The 22,467-nt window shown below is 45.0% G+C and overlaps 1 protein-coding gene and 1 non-coding gene across 2 annotated transcripts; one reads left to right on the top strand and one right to left on the bottom strand.

Moving 5' to 3' along the window:
- Window positions 1-4,587: 4,587 nt before the first annotated feature.
- LOC127219887 (small nucleolar RNA U13) lies at window positions 4,588-4,692 on the bottom strand. The gene has a single exon (XR_007834318.1). It is a non-coding gene; the product is annotated as a small nucleolar RNA U13 (small nucleolar RNA).
- Window positions 4,693-13,282: 8,590 nt separating this feature from the next.
- LOC127219775 (ly6/PLAUR domain-containing protein 8) lies at window positions 13,283-18,704 on the top strand. Its single transcript, XM_051181545.1, has 5 exons — window positions 13,283-13,381; window positions 13,727-13,840; window positions 15,507-15,668; window positions 17,517-17,661; window positions 18,311-18,704. Exons 1-5 carry the CDS (start codon window positions 13,327-13,329, stop codon window positions 18,543-18,545), a joined length of 711 nt encoding a protein of 236 aa, XP_051037502.1. The 5' UTR covers window positions 13,283-13,326; the 3' UTR covers window positions 18,546-18,704.
- Window positions 18,705-22,467: the final 3,763 nt, after the last annotated feature.

Here is a 22,467-nt window from a genome sequence, read left to right as displayed (position 1 = left end):
ACGCTTACCGGTTCCTGTGGGTGGAGGTGGGACTAGAACGCAAGCAGACACTGGATGGGCTGGTCCTCCAGGATGGGCTCCCCCCGCACACAATCCCCAGTCATCAGTCCTCAGGAGGCTCCGAACAGGGCCCCGGAAAGTGGAATAAATATTTTTTAAAAATCAGTTGATTTATTGTGTATGCATGTATGCTTGTATGTATGTTGTGGCTCATCTGTGTGCAGGAGCCTGTGACAGTCAAAAGAAGTTGTCAGATCCCTTTGGAACTGGAGTTAAGGACAGTTGTGGGTGCTGGGAACTGAATCCTGGTCCTGTGCAAGAGCAGTATGTGTTCCTAATCACTGAGCCATCTCTCTAACCCTGAATAAATACTTGTTCATTGCAGTATTGCTTGGCTGGTTGTCAAAATGGTTTTCAGCAGTTCAGAGGGTGTCTGTGTGTTGATTCCTAAGATTGCTGCTTCAGAAAAGGAATCCACCTTCTAAAATATTGGCTTCATTTGGAAATTGAATGTTTTGTTTGATTTTATTATACTGTCTTATATAAGGTGTGTTAATCACAGTTATCTATAAGAAGAAACTTGATAGAATTAATACATACATATTAAAAGAGAATTTGTTAGATTGGCTACACAGTGTGGCCCAGGTAGTCTAGTAATGGCTATCTCATTTTGGAGAGGCTGAGAACCAGCAATTGCTGGATCCACAAGGCTGGATGTCTCCACACTCCCCATCTGACATTGAAGCTGGGGGTTTCCTGGAGAGCCACTGGGCTTCAGTCTACTTTGGAGCTGAACAGAATAGTTCTTCTATTGGTGGAAGAATGCAGCAGCAACAGGATAGATGAACTTGCCAGCATGAGCGAGGAAAGCAGGCAAAAAGCAAAGCTTCCATGTCTTTTAATCTGGGCTGTTCCAGAAGCCCTGATTTAGTGTGGTTTTCCTGCTTGAAATAATCAGATCAAGAAAATCCCCCACAGGAGTGTTCAGTAGCTTGAATTTTAGTTGATTCCAGATCCAGTCAAATTGACAACTGTGATTAGTCAACAGATTCTTTCACAAAAGTATATGAAGTACTTTGAGCATACAACACTCTTAGCACTACCCTTTGCTCTTGTTTCTCTCCCTTCCTTAGTTCCCCTCTGTTCCCTAGACAATCTCCTTTCCTCTTTGATGTGATGTGTACACACATGATTTTATGTATCTATGTAAAATCTAGGGTCCATAAATGAGAGATATGTGATACTCATCTTTTTTTTGAGACAGACTTAATTCGATTAGTATGGAAATCAGTTTGGAGGCTCATCATAAAACTAGTAGATATATATGACTTATCTAAGCATTGCTGAGTATCTACCCTAAGGACGCTGTCAATGCCACAGTACATGCACACCATAGCACTATTCACAACAGCTTTGTTACAGAACCAACCTAGCTGTCCAGAGCAGAGGAATGGGTAAAGAAAACATGGATCATGCATACATTTTAAGCCTTTCCAGCCATAAGGAAAAATGAAGTTATGTTGTTTGTAGGAAAACAAATGCTACTGGAGAAGATTAAATCAAACATTATTGAGCTGTTTATCTATGTATTACCTATGTATCTATCAATGTATCTACCTACCTATCATCTGTCTGTCTGTCTATCTACCTATTTATCTTACCTGTGTCCTTTCTCTGTGAACATTTCAAGGACCTTTAAACTCACTAAATAACTTTGAAAGGCCTTGTATGCTAGTGTCATACATGTATGGTTTACACAAAGCCAATATCCAAATCCAGTGTCCAATTTTTTTTTTTTTTTTGATTCAGAAGAGAGATGAACAAAAGATTGAAATGTGAGAGGAGCTGCTGGCTCTGTTGGAATAACATACCTAAAACTAGACTAATAAAACTGGTAGCACCAGTGCTCATCACCTTCAGAGAGGCTGGAGGCTGGGTCTTGCTCTGAGACAGACCAGGCTGTGCATCTGCCTCTGATGTGGCACTCATGTGGCTCCCATTCTAAGTGGCATGGGAATGGTGAGAGGAGAGGGGAGGGCTCAGAGCCACCCTCCTTTCTTCTCACTCTCTGTCTCTCCTTGCTCATTCCCAGATTCTTGCCTCTGCCTTGTTCCATGGAGCCTTCATTCCTCTCTCCCTTCTTCTCACTTCCCTGGGAACCCATATGTCACCCTAGGGAACCCAGAACTTCACCCTTCTCTTCCTTCTGGAGTTTCTGATGCTTTGACTCTAGAGCATGGTCAGTTGCCAATGCAGGCTGTCATCTGTTCTCTGTCCTCTGTCTGTGGCTTCTGGGTCTGGAGGGTGGGAGAGAGAGTTAGAGTGCATTTGGATGCAGGCCAGTACTTGGCAGTGGGGAGTTCCTCACCTGGGAAGATTGTTCTTGACACACCATGAAAGGATGTTAGGGTCCTGGGCCTGGCTCACATGTTCCATTGGTTAGTTTTGGTGGAGTCTGTGGCCAATTGGTTATCTTCCAATCTACTTCACTAATAAGGGGTGATAAGATGCTACACATTTTCTCTCAGATAGATACACTTTCTTGTTCCACTTTATTATTGTGATTTGACACACAACAGCTATACATATTTATTGGTACAAATTGAGATTTTGCTGTGTGAATATGAAGTGTAGCAATTGAATGGAAGACAATTATTATGCCCATCAACTCCAACATTTATTATTTATTTCACTATTGCTATTGAATTTATGCATTTGTGTGTATCTGTCTGATGTGTGTGTCTCAGAGGCCAGAAGATTGTGGTCAGATGTCCTGGAGATGGAGTTAGTTATAAGTGCTTGGTTGTGAGTTTCCTGACGCTGCTGGGAACTGATCCCAGGTCCTCTGGAAGAACAGCAGTGCTCTTAACCACAGAAGTTATCTCTTCAGCTCTGATAATTTCTTTGTTTTGGGAACCTTCAAAGCCTATTTGTTTAACTATTTTAGGATATTCAATAATGGTGAACGCCACTATTCCCAAATGGTGCCTTGCTCCAAGGCTGATTCTATGCCTAACTGGGTTTTGTAGCTACAAACTGACTTCTAATTTCACCTCCTTTGTCCTCTTTGTAGCCTCACTAACCCACTCTCTACTCTGTATTTCCTTTATTTTTTCCCTAAATAGCCAGTATTTATTTATTTATTCCCAACCTAACGTTTTTGGAAACTTTGTACCCTGATCATGCTTGCTCTCCATTCCTCCCAGGTTCATACTCCCATCCTTTTGCCTCCCCCCACACAAAAGAAAAAGAATTTACCAAGTACAGTTTGTATTGCTGGTTGCACATATACTTATTGGAGCATGGTCAAAGTCCAAGTGGCCAGCCCCTTAAAGACAAGTGAGTCCTCCAATCCCCCTGTCATCAGAAGCCATCAACTGAAGAGCTACACTTAGCATCCCCATTATGATTTCACAGACTCTTTACAATGAATCCTGTCTAGACTGTTTCTTTTTTGGGGGGAGAGATGGGGTGGGGAGAGGTTGGCACAGATGTCTTTAATGTCTCTCATTCTCAACTATGCGTCTGCAGTCATTGGTCCCACTGTAAAAGAAGCTTCCTTGCCCATGACAGCCAGCAGCAGCACAGATGGTGGACTTCCACATGGTTTCCAGTAGTAGCACAGACCACAGACATTGACATGGTATCTGGATGCAGGATGGACCACGAACCTTGACATGGTCCCCATTGCCAGCACTGATCACTGATATCAGCATGGCCTTGTGCTACTCTTTATTTCTATGAAACTAATTTGGTAAGCTCCCAGACATGAATGAGAACATGCAGTGCTTTTTTATTTAATACAATGCCCTCCATCTAGGTTGCCACAAATGCCAGAATTTCATTCTTTTCCATGGCTATCATTCCACTGTGTATATCCACTATTTTTTCCTAATCCATTCATCAATGAGTGAGTGACCACTGCTGGGGACTCTGTATCCTGTCTGAGCAGTGCGGCAGTATGAATGACCTGACATTTTGTTCCCTTGGCAGATGTACCTAGGGGCAAGACAGCTGGGTTACATGGCAGTTTTATTTCTAGTTTTCTGGGGAGCCTCCATGCAGTTTTCCATACTAACTGTATTCATGTATGAGTTTTCTGTTCTCCTCATGGTGGGCAGCATTTGTTATTTGTCTCATTATTTGTTTATTTACTATTTATACCTTTTGTTATTTGTTATCAGCATTGTTGTCTTTTTCATTCCATGCCAGCTGGGCTGAGACAATGTTTCATTGTAGTTTTAATTTGCATTTCTTTGGTTGGTGATGTCCATAGTATTTTATAAATAGTACTTCATGGCTGTTTAGATAGCATTTTTATGAAATGTGTATTCAGGTCATTTGGCTGGACTACTTTTTCAGCAGTTGAATATTTTAGTCCTTGTGTATTCTGGATACCAGTTCTTTCTCAGAAGAACAAATTGCACATCTTTCCCATTGTGGAAACTGTCTTCTCATTCTTTGTTTTCTTTGCTGACCAGACACTTTCCAGTTTGAAATAGTTCCATTAGTCACTTTTAATTTTTTTTGTTATTTTCCTTTGTCTTTATTTCTTTTCTTTTCTTTCTTTCTTTATCCTCTTTTCTACATCAGACTGGTATGGCTTTGATGTGGTAACAAGGTTTGTGGGAGACACATGCCACTCAATGGTGTGAACATTCAAGATTCATGCTGATGAGCCAAAGAAAGGATCCAATTTGTCAATTTTTTGCTTTTGTTTCCTGTGCTTTTGAAATTTGTCATTGCCTTGGGTAGGTGAGATGGTTCTGCAGGTAAAGGTTCTTGCTTCTTGGGTTTCATTCCTGGAACCCACATGATAGAAGAAGAGAACCGACCATTGTCCTTCTACCTACCTACACACACACACACACACACACACACACACACACACACACACACACACACACGGTAAATAAATGCAGTAAAAAGTTGCCTTTTACAACACCCTGTAGCTACCAGTGTAGCTTTGAGTTGAGTGGAGACAAGGCTCTACTTCCACTGTTCTTATGGATATCCAGTTTTCCTATTATTACTTATTAAAGAGATCATATTTTCCCCAATACATATTCTGGGAGTTGTATTGAAGATCAGTTGTGAGGGGGTTGATGCATGGGTTATTTCTATGTTTTCAATTGTATTCTACTTATCTGTGTGTTGAGCTTATGCTAGTAGTGTTTTTGTTTTTATAGCTTTGGTCTATGTTTTAAAATCAAATGCTGTGATTCTTCCAGACCTTGTTTCTGCTCAATACTGATTTGGCTATTTGAAGTCTGTTATGCCTTTATATGAATGTATTATCTTCTCTAGCTCTGAGAAGTCTAATTGGTATTTTTATGGGGATTGCATTTTGTAATGAATGTGAAGTTGTTTTGAATAATGACATTATACCAGTATCGGTTCCTCCAATTCATGATCACCCATTGCTTGTGCTTTCTTTCATCAGTATTTCATTATTCTGTTATAGGAGGCTGTATCAGTTACTTTCTTCACTGCTTTGAGAAAATACCCAGCAAGCCGAGTAAGAAATAAAGGCTCTTTTTTGGCTCATTGTTCAAGGGTGTAGTCCATTATAATAGGACAGTCATGTTGGCAGGTGCTTGAAATGTCCCAGAAGAAAATGGGTGCTAAAACATGAAACTTATAGAAGAAAATGTAGAGGGAATGCTTCAAACATCAGCAGGAGCAGTCTGGAAGCAGAGAGAGAGAGAGAGAGAGAGGGAGAGAGAGAGAGAGAGAGAGAGAGAGAGAGAGAATGAGAGAGGAATTCCGATCTTCAGTTCTCTTCCTCCTTTTGTTCCTGGAAGACTCCAGCCCATGGAATGGTGCCATCCACATTTAGGGTTGACTTTCCCACCTTAATTGACCCCCTCACTGACATGACTAGAGGTCTGCCTATTAGGTGATTCTAGAGTCTGTCAAGTTGACAGCCAGTATCAACTACCACAGAGTTCTTTACTCACTCCTTAGGCACCTTATTGTTGTGTGTTTTGGTGGGTATGTGGATGTAATTTCTTACATTTTCTCCTGTGTATGCTTATTATTGGTGTGTAAAGACACCAATTCTGAAACACACCATTTTATGGAGAAGGAAATTATAGCCTTGGAAGAAACATTGACTCACAGACCATAAATTGCTCTAGTGTGTTGCAAGCAGCTCAGGTACTCTTTGCCCATAATCTAAACTGATTATAAAGGGAACAAAGAGAGAATATTAAAATGAGCTCAGGAGGAGGGTGTGAGTGCAGACCTGTAAATTCTCCATACACTGATTTCTTTAGTGAATTGGTAATCCTGTAGTAAACTTGGTTCAGTTCCTTAAGCAAGTCACATTGTTCCAAAGTCAACGAGACTTTTGGGGCCATTTTGCCTTTCTAATTCCCCGCCTTGCTTCTTCTCAGTTTTCAGAAGGGTCTTGCTGGAATTCTGTGTGTCTGCGGGGTCAGCCATGCTATTTCTTGTGTTTCTTCCATTTTAATTCTGTGACAACACTATGCATTGATCTGAACACGTCTGTCTGCTTGTAGTTGCTTTCATTACATTTTTTTAAAAGGCTAGGGTGGGCAGGGAATTGACTTGTTTTCTTCACCTTTCTGTTAATGCCTTGTTGAATAAATGAGTAAATTTAAAACTTAGTGGTGAGGATGTGTGGAGGTGGGGAATAAAGGTCAATGGTTAGAGAAAGAGCAAGGAAGGAGGGGACTGTCACCTTTTAAATGAGAACTTGTGTGTGTGTGTGTGTGTGTGTGTGTGTGTGTGTGTATGTGTGTGTGTTATGTGTGCAGGCACACAAAGAGGCCAGAAGAGGCTGTCAAATCCCTTGGGGCTGGAGCTGTCTGTGAGTTAGCCTAACATGGGTGCTGGGATCTGGGTCTTTTGAAAGAACAGTGTGTGCTCGTAACAGCTGAGCCATCAGTCCAGTCTTGTTCACAGGTTTTGCAGAAATGATTATACTGAAACTTTCCTCAATGGTTAGCTGATTTGCTCCTAGACACATGCTCACCAGAAAGGGCCTTGTTGGTGGGTTTTCCCAAGTCACTGACAACACTGTAAAAATTCCCTTGGGCCAGTCTTATAGTCTTCTGTATATTGGGCAAAGATCTTTATATACTTATCTCTTAATTTTTTGTTTGTTTGTTGTTTTTTTTTGCTTTTGATACTACTTTACTTTGTTTGAAGGGTTGATGCAAATCACAAAACATTAAGTGAACAACTTGGCACAGCTTACAGAAATGATAACTCCCAAACCTCTTGATCTTTACAACCAGTCAGATATTGCAACTTCTGTTTTTTGCTCAGGTGAAGAACCAGAGATTCGGATGGTATGTAATATTCTAAGCTCACTTTGCTGGTAGACGGCAGGGTGTACTCCGAGTCTGGGTTTCACCCAGGTCACTATGCTGTGTGTTCTTGTGTGTCCCTTTAGGCTGAGGATGGGGTGTCTCAGGTGTGAGATCATGGCTACAGAGCTAGCCATTGCTCCTGTGGCCCTATGACCTGTATGTATGCATGCCAAATGTCTTCCCCATAATCTCTCTCTCTCTTTTTAAAAAAGATTTACTTAATTTTTTTGAGATAGGCTTTCTCTGTGTATCCCTGGCTGTTCTGGAACTTACTCTGTAGACCAGGCTGGCCTCAAACTCAGAGATATGTCTACCTCTGCCTCCTGAGTGCTGGGATTAAAGATGTGTGCCACCACCATCCAGCTTAAATAATATTTTTTTTGTATGGATAAGTATTAGTGCATCACACACATGGGATGTGCTTGGATGCCAGAGGACAGCACTGGATCTACCAGAGCTGGATATAGAAGGTCGTGAGCCACCTGAGGGTGCTGGGAACTGAACTGGGGTCCTCTGCAAGAGCATCCAGTGTTCTTAACCTCTGAGCATTTCCTCCTGTTCCTACACTCTCCTTTAATTCTTTGAATAACATAGGAAGTGAGCGATGATGTCTTTCCCATTCAGAAGATATGAACAGACGTTGAGACTATTTATCTCAAAGAGGAGCATGGACCATGGGTGAAGCTTATGTTTCAGGACATGCCTGGGTCCTCTGCAAAGTGACTAGGTTGGGGGCGGGAACATTGAGGGCAGTGATTTTGATGATTTCTTTTGCCCATTCTAATATAACAGCTGTAGGAATAAGGTAGTCATGATAGCTCCCAGAAGCAGACAGAGAGCAAGTGGGACATGGGTGGTCATTCTTGATGGACTCTTCTGCTGAACTCATGCCTAGTTCTTCCCTGATTTCTTTGTACACTTTACAGCAACTGGACTCTTTGGGGGGGGGGCTCACATCCATGCTGGAGGCTGAGAGAAACCCTGGGAGGGAACCACTTCCACAGTTGCTCTAGGCTTACATGCTGGTATGGCTTTCTGAGACCCAGTTAGACTCTCCTCAGCTGAACCTGGCATAAGGATGGGTGACCTCATCCTCTTTTCCAGATATGATGGAACCAGCATGTGTAAGCCACTCTAGGGGATTCTTGGCTCGAGTGAAAGTTGGGTTGATCACTGGGTCTGGCTTCTCTTGGGCCTTTGGGCTTCTTAGCTAGTTAGCCTGAGGGTCTGCTTTAGGAAGGTGGCTTCCCATAACTTCTGGTGACTGATGACAGAGATGTTACCCTTAGGATCAGTGTTTCCAACCCTTTGGGTAGAAAGAGTGAGGCTCAGTGCTCCCTAAGCTATGCTGGGATGCAGGGAAAGCTGGCTGACTGAAGGTTTAGAAGAAGCACCTCTTTGGGCCTCAGTTTTCTCATTTGTTAAACAAAATGTGATTCCCATTCATATTATTTAGGACCTCAGGGGCACTAAACCCAGGGCTGTGATGAGTGGTCATACAGGTGCCCATCCTAATCCAAGGCTTACCGTTGCCTTCAGTGTTGATACCAATGAAGGGGTATGATTGAGATCATCTGTGTCACTCCAAAGGCTCAAACCCTCCCCCTCCCCCCAATTTCCTGATAGACGGCCTTGGAAACCATGGTGGAATGACATGAGGACTTCAGGAGCAAATAAACAGCAGCTATTTTATCAGGGCTATAATTGGGATTTCACACAGGTAACTTGGGTGGTGAACAGGTTAATAAATAACTTATGAGACATGAGGTGCAAAGTCTGGATTCAGCCCATGTCTTTTGGTTGCTTTTGTCTCTATGGCCTGGGAATCAGCCTCTTGAGGAGACTTAGCTTTGGTTAGTCTAGTTTTCCTATGCTCATCTTCATTCTGACACCGGATGAGCTTCCTAGGCTGTCAAACAAATTCAAAGGCATTTCAAATCCTGCATGTGCATCTGGGGCACTCCTCATCCACCCCTATCAGTGCTCATTCTCCTGTATCCTCCACCTGATCCTACACCCTGCTAGATGGGTGAGGGAGGATGGGGCAGAGAGAATAAGAACTGACCAGAGTATCTGCTTAGATACTCAGGTTGTGCCTTCTCTACTAGATCATTCGGATGTTTCTACTTAAAACTCAGTCCAGCACCACATTTGGTTGCAGCATTGACCCTGATCTTTTTTGTCTGTTTTGCTTATATTTATTTATGCTCTGTCTTTCTCTCTAGAGAACACTTCAGGAGAGTAAAAGTCACAGGCCCTCCCAAATGGCTAGAGTCAGCTTGACATATGGAGGGTGCTCCAGGAGTGTCTAGGGACGTGTGTGTGTGCGCGCGCGTGCGCGCGTGCGTGCGTGCGTGCGTGCGTGTGTGTGCGTGTGTGTGTGTGTGTGTGTGTGTGTGTGTGTGTGTGTGTGTGTGTGTTGGACAACAGCAGGAAGATGAGGAGAGCCACAGTATCACATGAGGGGTGGGAGGGCGTCTCAGTGTACCTGACCTAGACTCTAGTTAATGCTGTCTGCCCAGATTGACCACAGGAAACTGTCCTGGCTGTCAGACAAGGCAGTAATCCTGCTGGGGGCCTTGACCCTGTGTGAGCAGGTTTTCTGTCGTGGTCCACCCATTATCCCATGTAGCTGTGCAATGGCTTTTGCTTTATCTTGGCTGGAAGACTCTGAAACTTCTCCAGGTTAAGTCATTTGCCAGAGAGGCTTGAGCCTCTTTTCTTAGTGGTGTGGTCCTCCTGTGATCTATCTGGCTCTGCCCAGTGACCTGCCATGGGCAAGCTGGGGTCCTCATCTATAAATAGGGATTTTTGGAACTAGGAGTGGACTGGTTTGTCAAGCTGCTATTATGGAATGCTATTTCCAGGCCATGGCAGTGAGTCGGTGCACTATGGCGCACTCTGGAAGATGCCAGGAACACACTGTGTTCCCTCATACACTGTGGGAAGGGCAAGTACTTCCAATTCCTGCAGGTCTCAGAGGGAACACCACCTACACACAGGGGCCAAGGGTTAAGTAGCCAGATCACTATGGTTGGGCAGGGAACCATCTAATAGCCCTAAGCCCGGGCTTGTATAACAAAGAGGCTCCTCCCCAGAAGGCAACTGGGCTTTTGGACCATACAGCCATCTGCTATATAAGGTCAATCCCCACACCCACTCCAACACATTTCCAGATCCTCCTTCCTCAGGATAGTGTCCCTGACTGGACCCAGAAGGTGAGGGCATGCTCAGGCTGGAGCTTGATGCTAGCAGAAGATGCACTCTGCAGGGACAGTGGTGCTGGGGGAAACAGGCCTGCTCTGGCTAGCTTTCAGAATGTTCTTGGGGTTCTTTTCTGCCAGTGCTGCTCAGGATGTGCAGGCTGGAATAGAAGCTGAGGCGAGGGATGTGTTTGCTTGTCATTTTGTTGTCAGTGTGCACTGTGTCTCTGAACCCTGGCTACCCTGGCAGATATCAGCAATTGTGGAAGCATGCTGCTAGACCGCACAAAGATTTAATAATAGATTGTTACAAGTCAGGGAGGGGACGGGAGAGGTAACTCAGTTGGTAGAGTGCTTCCCTAAGAAGCAGAAAGTGCTGGGCTCGATTCCTTGTGTCGCATAGCCTGGGTATCATGGCACAGGTCTGTCATCCCAGCACTCAGGAGGCAGAGGCAGGAGGATTAGAAGTTAAAGGGCATCCTTGACTATGTCCCTAGTAAGTCAACTAGAAGGCCATGCTGCTGTGTGTTCTATGTGGCGGGATGTGTATTTGGTCTGTGGTACGGGATGGAGCAGGTAAGAGAGATGTTCTCCCTGAGAAAAGGTCAGCTCTGCTTCAGTCTGTGGCAGCTGTCAGGGGGCAGCTAAGCTTGAGAGCAAGAAACACCTGGAGTGTGTCCTGCTTTGGGCCCATAGGTGAGCCTGGCTGCTTCTGCTTCTGCTTCTGCCAGAGGTTGCATGTCTGTGGGGTGGAGACAGGGGCCTGTCTTGAGGCAGCACTGTTCACTGGGGCTCCTTGGGATGCAGGTGTTCTGCCTGCCATGGTTAGAGACAACTGCTGAACACCTGCAGCTGCTGACCATTGAAACAGTGGTTCCTGTACTGAGGGATGAATGTTCCTGTACCTACCTTGAGTCAGCTAACCTAAGAAGCCACATTTGGCTATGGCTGCTATTTACAGGGTCAATAAGATTATGATCAAGGAGGGCTCTGTGCAAATGTTTGCTTCTTGTGCTGTATTGCTTCTCAGGCAAAGAGAAATTTCTTGAGCTGAGACTTAGGATCCTAACAAATGTGGCAAAAACCTAGCAAGCCCCAAAGATCTAATTCAGATGACTTGCAGGTAAGGGATGCCGGGCACTGAGAAATTGGTGTCACTTTAATCTGCCTCAGGAGTTTCTGTGTGTTCAGGCTCTGGCTTCTAAGGTGTGTCACATGTGTTGGATAGCAGACTGGAGTGGGAGAGAGGGGTCTGCCTCATACCCCAGCTCTGACACTTCTCAGGAGCAAGATCTTGGTTTTGAGTCCATCAATTTCCTCTTCTAGGCCTCAATTTTGTCCAGATACTAAGAATAGTACCTGGTTGCTAAGGTGGACAAATTACTCAAATTAGTGTATATAAAGGGCTTGGAGCAGAACAAGGGCTCACAGGTGTCTGCATAGGTGGTGGTAGCAAAGCTCCGGTGCATCAAAGCGAAGGTGGGAGACCTCTGCTGTGAGAATAGACATTGTACTCTGGAGTGGTGGGTGGGGAGAGGGAGAGACACAGACCCTGCAGCAGGGGAAATGGGACCACAGAACCTAAGGGAGGAGAGGAGGACACAAAACCCAGGCCGTTCTTTTTATCTGGAACCTTGTTAGGGGTTTTCTTCAGTTCTCCCCCCCCCCCTTTAATTTAAATTTGAAACAAGGTTGTTTTACATGTCAATCCCAATTCTCTCATCCTCCCTCCCATCCTCCCCCACCAAACCCCAGCCCATCACCTTTCTGCTCCCCAGGGAGGGTGAAGCCTTCCATGGGGAGTCTTCAAAGTCTGTCATATCATTTGGAGCAGGGTCTAGGCCCTCTCCCATGTGTCTAGGCAGAAAAAGTATCCCTCTGTGTGGGATGGGCTCCCAAAGTCCATTCATATACTAGGAATAAATACTGATCCATTACTAGAGGCCCCATAGACTGCCCAGTCCTCCTAACCCACAGGGGGTCTGAGTGGGTCCTATGCTGGTTTCCCAGCTATCAGACTGGGGTCTGGTCAGACTGGTTCAGGTCAGCAGTTTCTGTGGGTTTCTGCAGCCTGGTCTAGTCTCCTTTGCTCATCACTCCTCTCTCTCTGTAACTGCATTCCAGGAGTTTGGCTAGTGTTTAGCTGTGGGTATCTGCTTCTGCTTCCATCAGCTACTAGATGAAGGCTCTAGAATGGCGTATAAGGTAGTCGTCAATCTCAAAAATGCCACAAAAGCCCATGGCCTGTTCATCAGCCTGCGGCTCTATAGTGAGATGCTGGAGTTTTAGTAGGGTGGCCTGGGAGAAGGAAGTTAGCTAATTGAGAAAGACATTGGGATACTCTGTTCTATCCTTGTCACTCTCTGGCTGCTATTTGGTGAACAGACCTCTTTGGTTATTAGCTTCTGCAAAGTCCCATGTGATGGGTCAAAATGACTGACACCTCTGAAGCCATGAGCCACAACAAATCTTTTTCCCTTATAAATTGATTATCTCAGGAATTTTATCATAATGACAAAAGTCTGACAGACACATATCTCGGCCCCAGAAGTCCTGAAAATTGGTCTCTCTGTCCATTTGCAACCGAAACTCAACCTTGTGTCAGGACAGGCCTGATTTTTTTTCCCCCAGAGACAAGGACAGCCCCAGTGGTAAGCTTGTTGCGGTGGCTTTAAGACAATTTTAAGGCCAACATCCCTCCAAGATCACAGGCTGCCCTCTTTGTGCCTTCCCAGGTTTGAGGCTCCGCGTTCCCATCTTTGGGAGAAGCCAGCCCCAGCAGCATGAAAGGCATCCTCATCGCTGGTGTCTTTGCAGCATTTGCCATCACAGTTATAGGTGAGAGAAGCCCCCTTCTGCATAAAGTCTTCTTTTCTACCCCATCAGAACATCCTTGCTCTTGGCATCCTGGTACCCACCACCTGGCCAGTTGTGTTGTGTGAGACCTGTGTGTCCTCTCTGCCTTCAGAAAGACCACTCTGCTGCTGGTCAGGGTTGGCTCTTCCTGTTGGGGAATGGAGAACAATGTGGAGAAACTAACGGGCATCACTCCATCTCATAGCATCCGTTTTGGGGATCTTCAGAGGGCTGTTGGGCATCCCATCTGGATCTTTCTCCCTGTGCTGGGTGTGGTGCTCTGTGAATGTGTACTGGTTGTTGACTTCTGTGACTCTCTCCCCTCAGACTCCCTGCAGTGTAGACAATGTCATGTATTCAATAGTACCTGTGAAGCCTCAGCTACAGATTGTGGCCCAGATTCCTTCAGTTGTGTGGAGTCCTCAATCAACTCCACTCTAGGTGAGTGGGGCTGCCTCCATCTCTGGTACTCGTGGGAGATGGAAGAGGATGGGCACATGAAGGACACATGAGTTGGGGCGAGTAGTGGGTTGTGAAGACTCCCCTGCTCACGGCTGAGGTGAGCAGGAGCTGCATGGCAACACAGGCACAGAATCAAACATGCAGATAAGCCCTGCCGTGTCTTGGAAATCAATATCACTGATCCGACTTCCACTGTAGATACATTTGTTTATAGACATATACAACAAGAGCAACTCAGAGCTAAATAAGAGGCAGGGGTTTTGCCTGGGACTTGTGTTTATCCAGCCCTCTATTTTCTCAGTCTCCTGACTTCTTTCTCTTCTAGATGAAAAATATTTCCTTGGTGAACTCCTTCCCAGGCATTCTGACTGTTAGGAACCTCTCGGGGCACTCAGAATTCTTCCACACACAAAAGCAGCAAGGACAACAAACTGACATCTAAACCCTGGCCTTGGCCATCAAGGAGGGCTTAGGAGATAGATCAACCAATAAAGTGCTTGCCACACAAACAGGAGGACCTGAGCTTGTCCCTCAGCACCTTTGTGAAAATGCTGGGCATGACAGTGCAGGCCTGTAATCTCAGTACAGGGCAGCCCAGACAAGATGATTCCTGAAGCTTGCCAGTCTAAAACTGGTGAGGTCCAGGCCAGCTAGCCCAAGACCCTTTATCAAAACAAAACAAAAACAAAAAGACGAGAGTCATTGAGAAAGCCGCTGTTGATCTCTGCCTTTTGAATGCTGGGATTACAATTTTATGCCAATATTGGCCAGCTAAATTTACTTAATTTTTTTTTTTTGGTGTGGTGCAAGGCATTACATCTAGGGCTTTGTATGTGCCAGACAAGTACTCTATAGACCCATATTCCCAGTCCCTTAATTTATTTTGACTAAATCACATTTAATGTAACAGCCACATACAGCTGATGCCTCCATACTGGGTAGCTCTGACTGGATTCTCATGGAGTTTCTGGTACTGTGACGTCATATCACAGTACCAGATGTTAAGATAAATTAGTGGCCTGGGAGGGCTGTATATGTTAAACTAAACAACCATTTTCTAGTGTCCCTCCTGACTAGTATTTGTACTTAACCTTTTGACATCATGATACAACATTGTCACTCACAAAGTTCATGTGTTTAAGAGATATAGTTAAAAAGAAAAATCCTGAAGACTTCTAAAGTGTTAAATACATTTACGACACTGTGCTGGGTCTCATTTATATCTCTCATGGTTGCACATGACCACATGAGGCACACAAGCTAATGGTAGAGTTTAACCCATCCCTCTGCTAATCTGATGAAGGAAAGAGTTCCCTATGATGGGAAAGGGTTTTCTTTTTGCTCTCCTCTCCACCTCCCACCCCAGACAAGGTAGCCCTGACTGTCCTGGAACTTACTGTGTAAATTAGGCTGGCTTTGAACTCACAAGAATCCACCTGCCTTTATGTCCCAAGTGGTGGGATTAAAGGCATGCACCACTACACCCCACTGAGTTCTTTGAATTTTAAGCAACCTCCAGTGTCTCCCAAGATGTGCTTAGGAGAGGTTCAAGTCAACTGGCTCTGTCTGAAGCACTATTTCCTTGGGATGCTGCTCTCCCTGGAGCCTCTCCAGGCACTAACAGTCTGTGTTTGCCTTGATGTAGGAGGGTCCTTGTATTCATACCAGAACAAGTTCTGCTCAAAAACTAATTGCACCAAGAATGAAACCACCCAAGTGGCCTTCACAGTGCATGTGTTTGATGACCAAAGCTTCCATTTTGCAAGCCAGTGCTGTCAAGGAGAATCATGCAACGACACCAACCCTGGTTTGTACTGGGCCCAGCAGCCTGCCCTGTGTTACCCTCCATGTTCCAGGCTTGGTTTTCTGTCTTCTGTGCTTGGCTGGGGGGGTGGGGTGGATGTCTCAAGTCCAGGCACTTCAGCATATGGCTAGACGATGTTAGTGTCTGACTGACAGCAATCACATTAGAAATGTGGGAGATGCCCAGCCAGCCCAAATATCATGCTTTCCCCTTCTTCAGTGAAGATGGGGATTTCATTTGTGTGGCAATATTTGTGTAGACAATATCTCCTGCAGTCTAGGCTCATCTCAAACTTGCTATGGAGCCAAGGATGCCTTCACTCAGTCTTCCTGCCTCTGTCTCATGACTGCTAGGATTATAGGTGTGCACCACCACACCTGGAGACATTCTAAGTGTCAGTAATAAGTCTTTTGTTTATATGGTCTCTACCTGCTAACATTTACCAGTTTAGAAATAAAAGTGAAGCAAATTCACAAATTTTAATTAATTTACTCAAAATAAAAATATTTGGCCAGGCATGGGTGGTACATACATTTAATCCCAGCACTTTTGAGGTAGAGGAAGAGATAGGTGGATCTCTATTAGTTGAAGGCCAGTCTGGGCTATATAGTGAGACCCTGTCTAAAGCAAAGTCAAAAATGAAAAAAGTTGTACATATTAATAGTAATAAAGTTTTACATAGAAATAACTTTCAAAAACACTTAATAAGATCAATGTTCCATATATGTGCATATATGTATATTAAATATTTATTTATTTTTATTTTATGTCTGAGAGCTTGCATGTATGTGTACCATTCATGTGCAATGTCCACAGAAGCCAGAAGATGACATCAGATTCTCTGGAGCTGGAGTTATAGAGGGTTGTGATCTGCCACATGGTGGCTGGGGACTGAACCTGGGAAAAGAGCTCATGCTCTTAATTGCTGAGACATCCATCTCTGTAGCAAAACCCCCAAACACATATTTTGATAGAGTGTTTCAGCTTCTGGTTTAGAAGGAAGCTGGGATCTCACTATTGCTTGTGTATTTAGTCTGTGTCAGTCTCACTCATTATGTGGGGCTTCTGGAAAATTCTACTGCAAACACACAAGGCAATAAAGAAAAAGGAGCATATAATACCTTGGTGTTGTATAGAAATGGTTTTAACATTTTGGAATCCTTGCAGGGCCTCAGGGACCCAGGAGTTCCTAGTCTATAATTTGAGTTTTCAACCTGTTGGTTGTGACCACTAGAAAACACTTATTTCTGATGGCGTGAGGACCCCACAACTATAAATTTATTTTTGTTGCTGTGTCATAACTGTAATTTTGCAGTTAAGCAGTGGCTCAGTTCTTAGGAACATTGGAAATAGGTTGAGAACTGCTGATTATGATGAAGAAAAACATGTGGGCAGAGATGGTGAAGTTCAATATCATAAGCACAGATAATTAGGAGCAGGGCTGTTTCTTAATGTGATTGTTTAATGCTTAGTTTTATCTTTTTGTTTCATCATAATATGAAAATGGACCACGTTCTTCTGCTCAGGCCAAGTCTTAATGCCAATCAGACACCTGTTGGCTAATGCTTCAAACAGCTGGCTGTCATTGACATTGACTACAGATTGAATTCTTTCCTTTCTTGCTCATGTCTATCCCAGAGCACTGTAAACTGTCACTCTTGCAGACTGGCTGCCCCTTAAGGGTAGGCTTTAGGGATTGTACATAGGAAAACTTTGGACAAAGCATTGTCTTTAGGGCTAGTCTGAGGTTCTCCAGATGCAGACTCTCCAGCAGCTTCTCTGCCTGCCTATCCCCTCCTCACTAGGATAGTGTGATAACATGATTCTAAGTAATGGCTTTTCTTTACCCAGGCTCCACATCACAGACTCTCAGCAACATCAATTGCTCTGCTTGCTATGGCAATGGCACAGAAGCCTGCCAGGAGGAAACCCGGCAGTGTTTCGAAGGAGAACGATGTGTCCACATCATTGCTGAGCATGTAAATGGTAAGTCTGGGCTCCAGTTCCTTAACAGGACTGGAGCTGACCCATGTCAGGCCCTGATCCAAGTGCTGAGCTAAGAAGGGCAGAAAGGCTGGAAGGGTAGAATCAGAGCAGAGATTAGCTCAGGATGTCTTTCGGCCAGAGACTGCCAGGAAGCCTTTTGTTGGTTGCTACTTTTGCTCTTAGTTCAGGGCTACTTCTGGTTGCCTTCCTTCTGCCCTCCTGTGGTTATGCCCCAGGCTTATCTGACTGCATGATCCTCCAGTACTTTCTTTGGAACTAGGCTGCCATTGCTCAGTAAGTGTGGATAGGTGTGACTGATATATATGTATGTATGTTTCTTCTCCCTCTTGAGAAGTGTTGACTTGGAGCATCTAGGGCCGTCTGGTTACTGTAACTTAATGCACCAGGCTTTGTTGACCCCTCCATGGGAGCCCTTACACTGTGGGAGGAGTGGATGAGAGTATTGATGGGGGAGGGAAGCAAGGGAGCAGGAGGAGGGGTGGAAATAGACTTAAAAAGGGGTGGCTGTCAGCAGCAGAGGTGCTTTTGTATGCTGCTCAACTGCTTGCAGATAAATAACTGTATGGGCTGGGGCTTGGGCCGTAGGGTTGTAGAGTTGTGACTGTGACATTTGTGTCTTTAGACACTGAACGTACCAGAGTGGAGCTGAAAGGCTGTTCTGATATCAGCGAGTCTGTTTGTGAAATTCTGAATCCTGTGAACACGACATTTGGAGAATTCATTTTCCAGAGAGTTCTATGCACCACTCCAGGCAGCGTCACTGCCACCACTCCGGACAGCGTCACTGTCACCACTCCAGACAGCGCAACCATCCAAGCTTCCTTCGCCTCCATTGTCTTCGGCAGTCTCCTTCTTCTGAAGCTGCTAATCTGAGGTTCCTGGGCTCTGCCCCACCCAGTGTCCCATGGGGGTTAACACCCTTTCTGTTCACATACCTTCCAGTTTAATTGCTCAGTGGGTTAGAAGTCACAGGGTTCCAGGCAATGATAACAGCCACATTATATCCTTTATTAAATTGTTGTTTGACTTCTAGATGTTCTGTCCTCATATGTTTGGGGCTAGGTGTGGTTCAAGTCACTACCCATTCTTCTCATCTTGGGTGGAGGTGGGGGTCTTTGCTTTGGAGATAGGGGCTTCTTTGCCTCCAGACTCAGTAGTATCTCTTATCCTGGTCCATCTTGTTCCGAGAAGCTGAATCTGTGGCCTTGCTGGCACCTTCTACAAGCATTCCTGTATTCCAGAATCCTACTTGCTACTGCTTCTGCAGTACTTGCAGGAGGTGCCCTGTGTTGGCTGTACCAATACAGACGTTCAGTAGCCTTTTAGTCTGGTACGACATCATGACATCCAGTTATTCAACAGTTGTCCAGAGCCCCACAGCAAATAAAGAAAAAAAAAGTCACCCCAGAGGCCTGTCACTATGGAGGCCCAAGAAGGGCATATGCAGAAGGACTGATGAGGACCAGAAAGCTCTGCTGCATGATCACACCTTTAGGGAGACAGAGGACAGAGGGGTTCAGAGCCTGGGATTAGGAGGTCTCTTGTAACACTGTGCAGGATGGAGTGAGAATGCAGAACCCTGGTCCCTTCACTCAGAGAGTTGAACCTGGTCATCCATTCCACATCAGATACTCAGGGGGCAAGACCAAGCTTGTTGGGTTTAGGTTAATAGTAAGGTGGGTGTTGAGCTAGTTTTGGAAAGATGGGGTTTCCTGTAATCAAGAAATCAAAAGGCATAAACCAGCAAGGGTCTTTATTGTGAAGAGCTGCTGCTAGTGAAGCAAGGACAAGCCACCATGAGGGCTGTGATGGTACAGACCACTGTGTCCATTCTGACACACTTATTTTTACTATTTCTGTGCATATGGTGTGTGTGTGTGTGCATGCATGTGTGTGTGCCCGCATGCATACTCATAAGAGTACAGTGCTCACAGAGGGTGGAAGAGGGTGCCAGACCCTCTGAAGCTGGAGTTATAGGTGATGTTACAGTCTAATATGGCTGCTGGGAAGGGAATCCAGGTCCTCTGCAAGAGCAGCAAATACTCCTAAGCACTGAGCAGTCTCTCCAGCTTACCTTAGCTCTTTATTTACAAAACCAGGAATGCTTGAGAATGCCTTTAACTAGTGCTCCAGTTTCCTGGCTGTTGCTGTGATAACATAATCACACACACACACACACACATACATACACACACACACACACACACCACACAAAACAACAACAACAACAACAACAAAACAAAACAAAAAACCAAAAAAAGATAGTTTAGGAGATGAAGGACTTATTTCAGCTCACAGTTCCAGGCTGCAGTCCATCCCTAAGGAGAAGTCACAGTAGCAGTAAAGTGATACAGCTAGTCACACAGCATCCACAGTCAAGAGCAGAGAGAAACATGCACACGGCATCACTTGTTGATGTTAATTTTTTTCATACAGTTCGGGACCCCCTGCCCAGGGAATTGTACCACCCATAGTGGAATGGGTTCTCCCATATCAATTACTTACAAGGCATGCCTACAGGCCAACCTAATATGGACAAACCCTGACTGAGACTCTTTCCAAGTGGTCTAAGTCAAGGTGATAGTTAAACCCAATCATCATAATCATTCACTTTTTAAATTTCTTTTTTATGTGTGCAGATGTTTTGCCTGCAAGCATGTCTGTGAGCTGTATGAATGCCCTCAGTGGCTTCAGAAGCCAGGAGAAGGCACTGATTGGATTTTCTGGAACAGGAGTTACAGATGGTTGTGTACTTTCACATGAGTAGCAGTTATTGTGGTCCTAGGATAGCTCATTTCACTTTCCATTTTCTAACCAATGGAAGTGGCAGAAACACACAGAAGGAAACACAGAGCGACAAATAGTAAGGATAACCTTGGGTAGCCACCACACAGACTTAGACCAGGGGACTCTGATGATGTCTCATGTAGATCCCAGACACTAGGGCTGGGTTCAGACTTTCCTAACTGCCCATGCAGAAGGTACCCTAAACACTCACCTCCAGAAAGGACAGATCCAGGTGACTTTCTGTAGTTTCCCATTGAGGATGGAGACATCTGGAGCAGAGGTGAGAGAAGTTCCTGGGGCACCGGAATGTCTCAGGGTACATATTCCCTAGGAATTGTCAGTTCCTGGTGCAATTGGTCCAGAGGATCTGAGGCCTTAGTGTCTTTGGGAATCTCGCTGGGGCCTCTAGAACGTCACTAGGCTACTCCTTTAAAGAACACAAACTCTTAAAGCCAACAGAAACTCTTTATTTGCTCCCTGGAGGGCTATAGGGAGAACTTGCCCAAATTGTGTAACCCCAAGCCTCACCATTCTTTGCCTTTTATGCCTTAAAGCCACATCCTTGTTGGAGTAGGTATGGCCATATTGGAGGAAGAGTGTCACTGTGGGAGTGGGCTTTGAGGTCCCATACACTCAAGATATCCTCAGTGAGGGTTACAGTTTCCTTCTACTGCCTGTGGATCAAGATGTAGAACTCTCATCTCCTTCTCCAGCACCGTGTCTGCCTGCATGTTGCCTTGCTTCTTTCCAAGATGATAATGGAATAGACTTCTAAAACTGTAAGCTAGATCCAATTAAAAGTTTTCCTTTATAAGAGTTGCTTTGGTGCCAGAGGAACTAGGATACAAGGTGTATTCTTGGAGAATCATATAAAGTCCCTCTCAGAAAGGGGAAGGGACAAGTCCCCCCCAGAGCATATGGGAAGTGGGGGGGCAGTGAATGGAGAGAGAACTAGGAGAAAGAGAAGGGGAGGAGAGGAAAGCATGTGCGATTAGGAAGATTGAGTCAGGGTAGGAATAGAAGACAGGAGAGAGAGAGAGAGAGAGAGAGAGAGAGAGAGAGAGAGAGAGAGAGAACAAACATAAAAGAGGGAGCCATTATTGGTTTGAAGAGAAAACTGAACCTAAAGAAAGGTCTAGAGACCTACAAGACTGCCGCCAACTAACAATTTGAGCATCCGTGGAAAGGCTACCATAAATGCCCTTCCCTGATAATGAGATCAATGACTAACTTATCCACCATCATGGAGCCCTCATCTAGTACCTGTTGGAAACAGAAGCAAACACCTATAACTAAAAACTGAGTCTAACTAGAATCCAGATGCAGAGGGAGAGGACAAGACCAGGTTGCAGAAACACAGAGACAGCTGACCTGAACAAGGAGGAAATAATGGGCCCCTAGACTGATAGCTGGGAATCCAGAATGGGACTGACTCAGGCCCCCCTGAATATGGGTCTCAGCTAGAAGGACTGAGCAGTCTAAGGGACCTGAGACAGTGGAGCCAGGATGTATTCCTGGTGCACAAAAGGACCTTGCAGACACATCCCTCATGGAGGGATACTGCCTTAACCTAGAGACAGGAGAGAAGCCCTAGTCCCTACATCAAATGACTGGACAGATCTACATGACCCCACCTGGATGTCATTGCCCTACATGTGGAATTGGGGTGGGGGGGATGGGAGGGGAGGGTGGTCAGGGTTCATGTGAGGGGTCAGAGAGGGTAAGAGGGAGGGAGGGAGGCAGGGAGGGAGAGGGAACTGGGATTGACATGTAAAATAAAAAATAAATAAATTTAAAAAGAACACACACAACACACACACACACACACACACACACAAAGAGTTGCTGTGGTGATGGTGTGTCTGCACAGCAATAGCATCTCCAACTAAGACAACCTCTAAAATCTGAAAGGATGGTTTCCAATTCCAAGCCTGGAATTAGACAAGCACCTTTTCATGCCTCAGATTTGCCACCTGTGCAATGGGTACTATGGTCTTGCCGCCTGCAC

This window comes from Phodopus roborovskii, unplaced genomic scaffold (assembly GCF_943737965.1).
Source record: "Phodopus roborovskii unplaced genomic scaffold, PHOROB, whole genome shotgun sequence".
Classification (NCBI taxonomy): Eukaryota; Metazoa; Chordata; class Mammalia; order Rodentia; family Cricetidae; genus Phodopus; species Phodopus roborovskii.
This window is presented reverse-complemented; position numbering and strand designations above follow the sequence as displayed.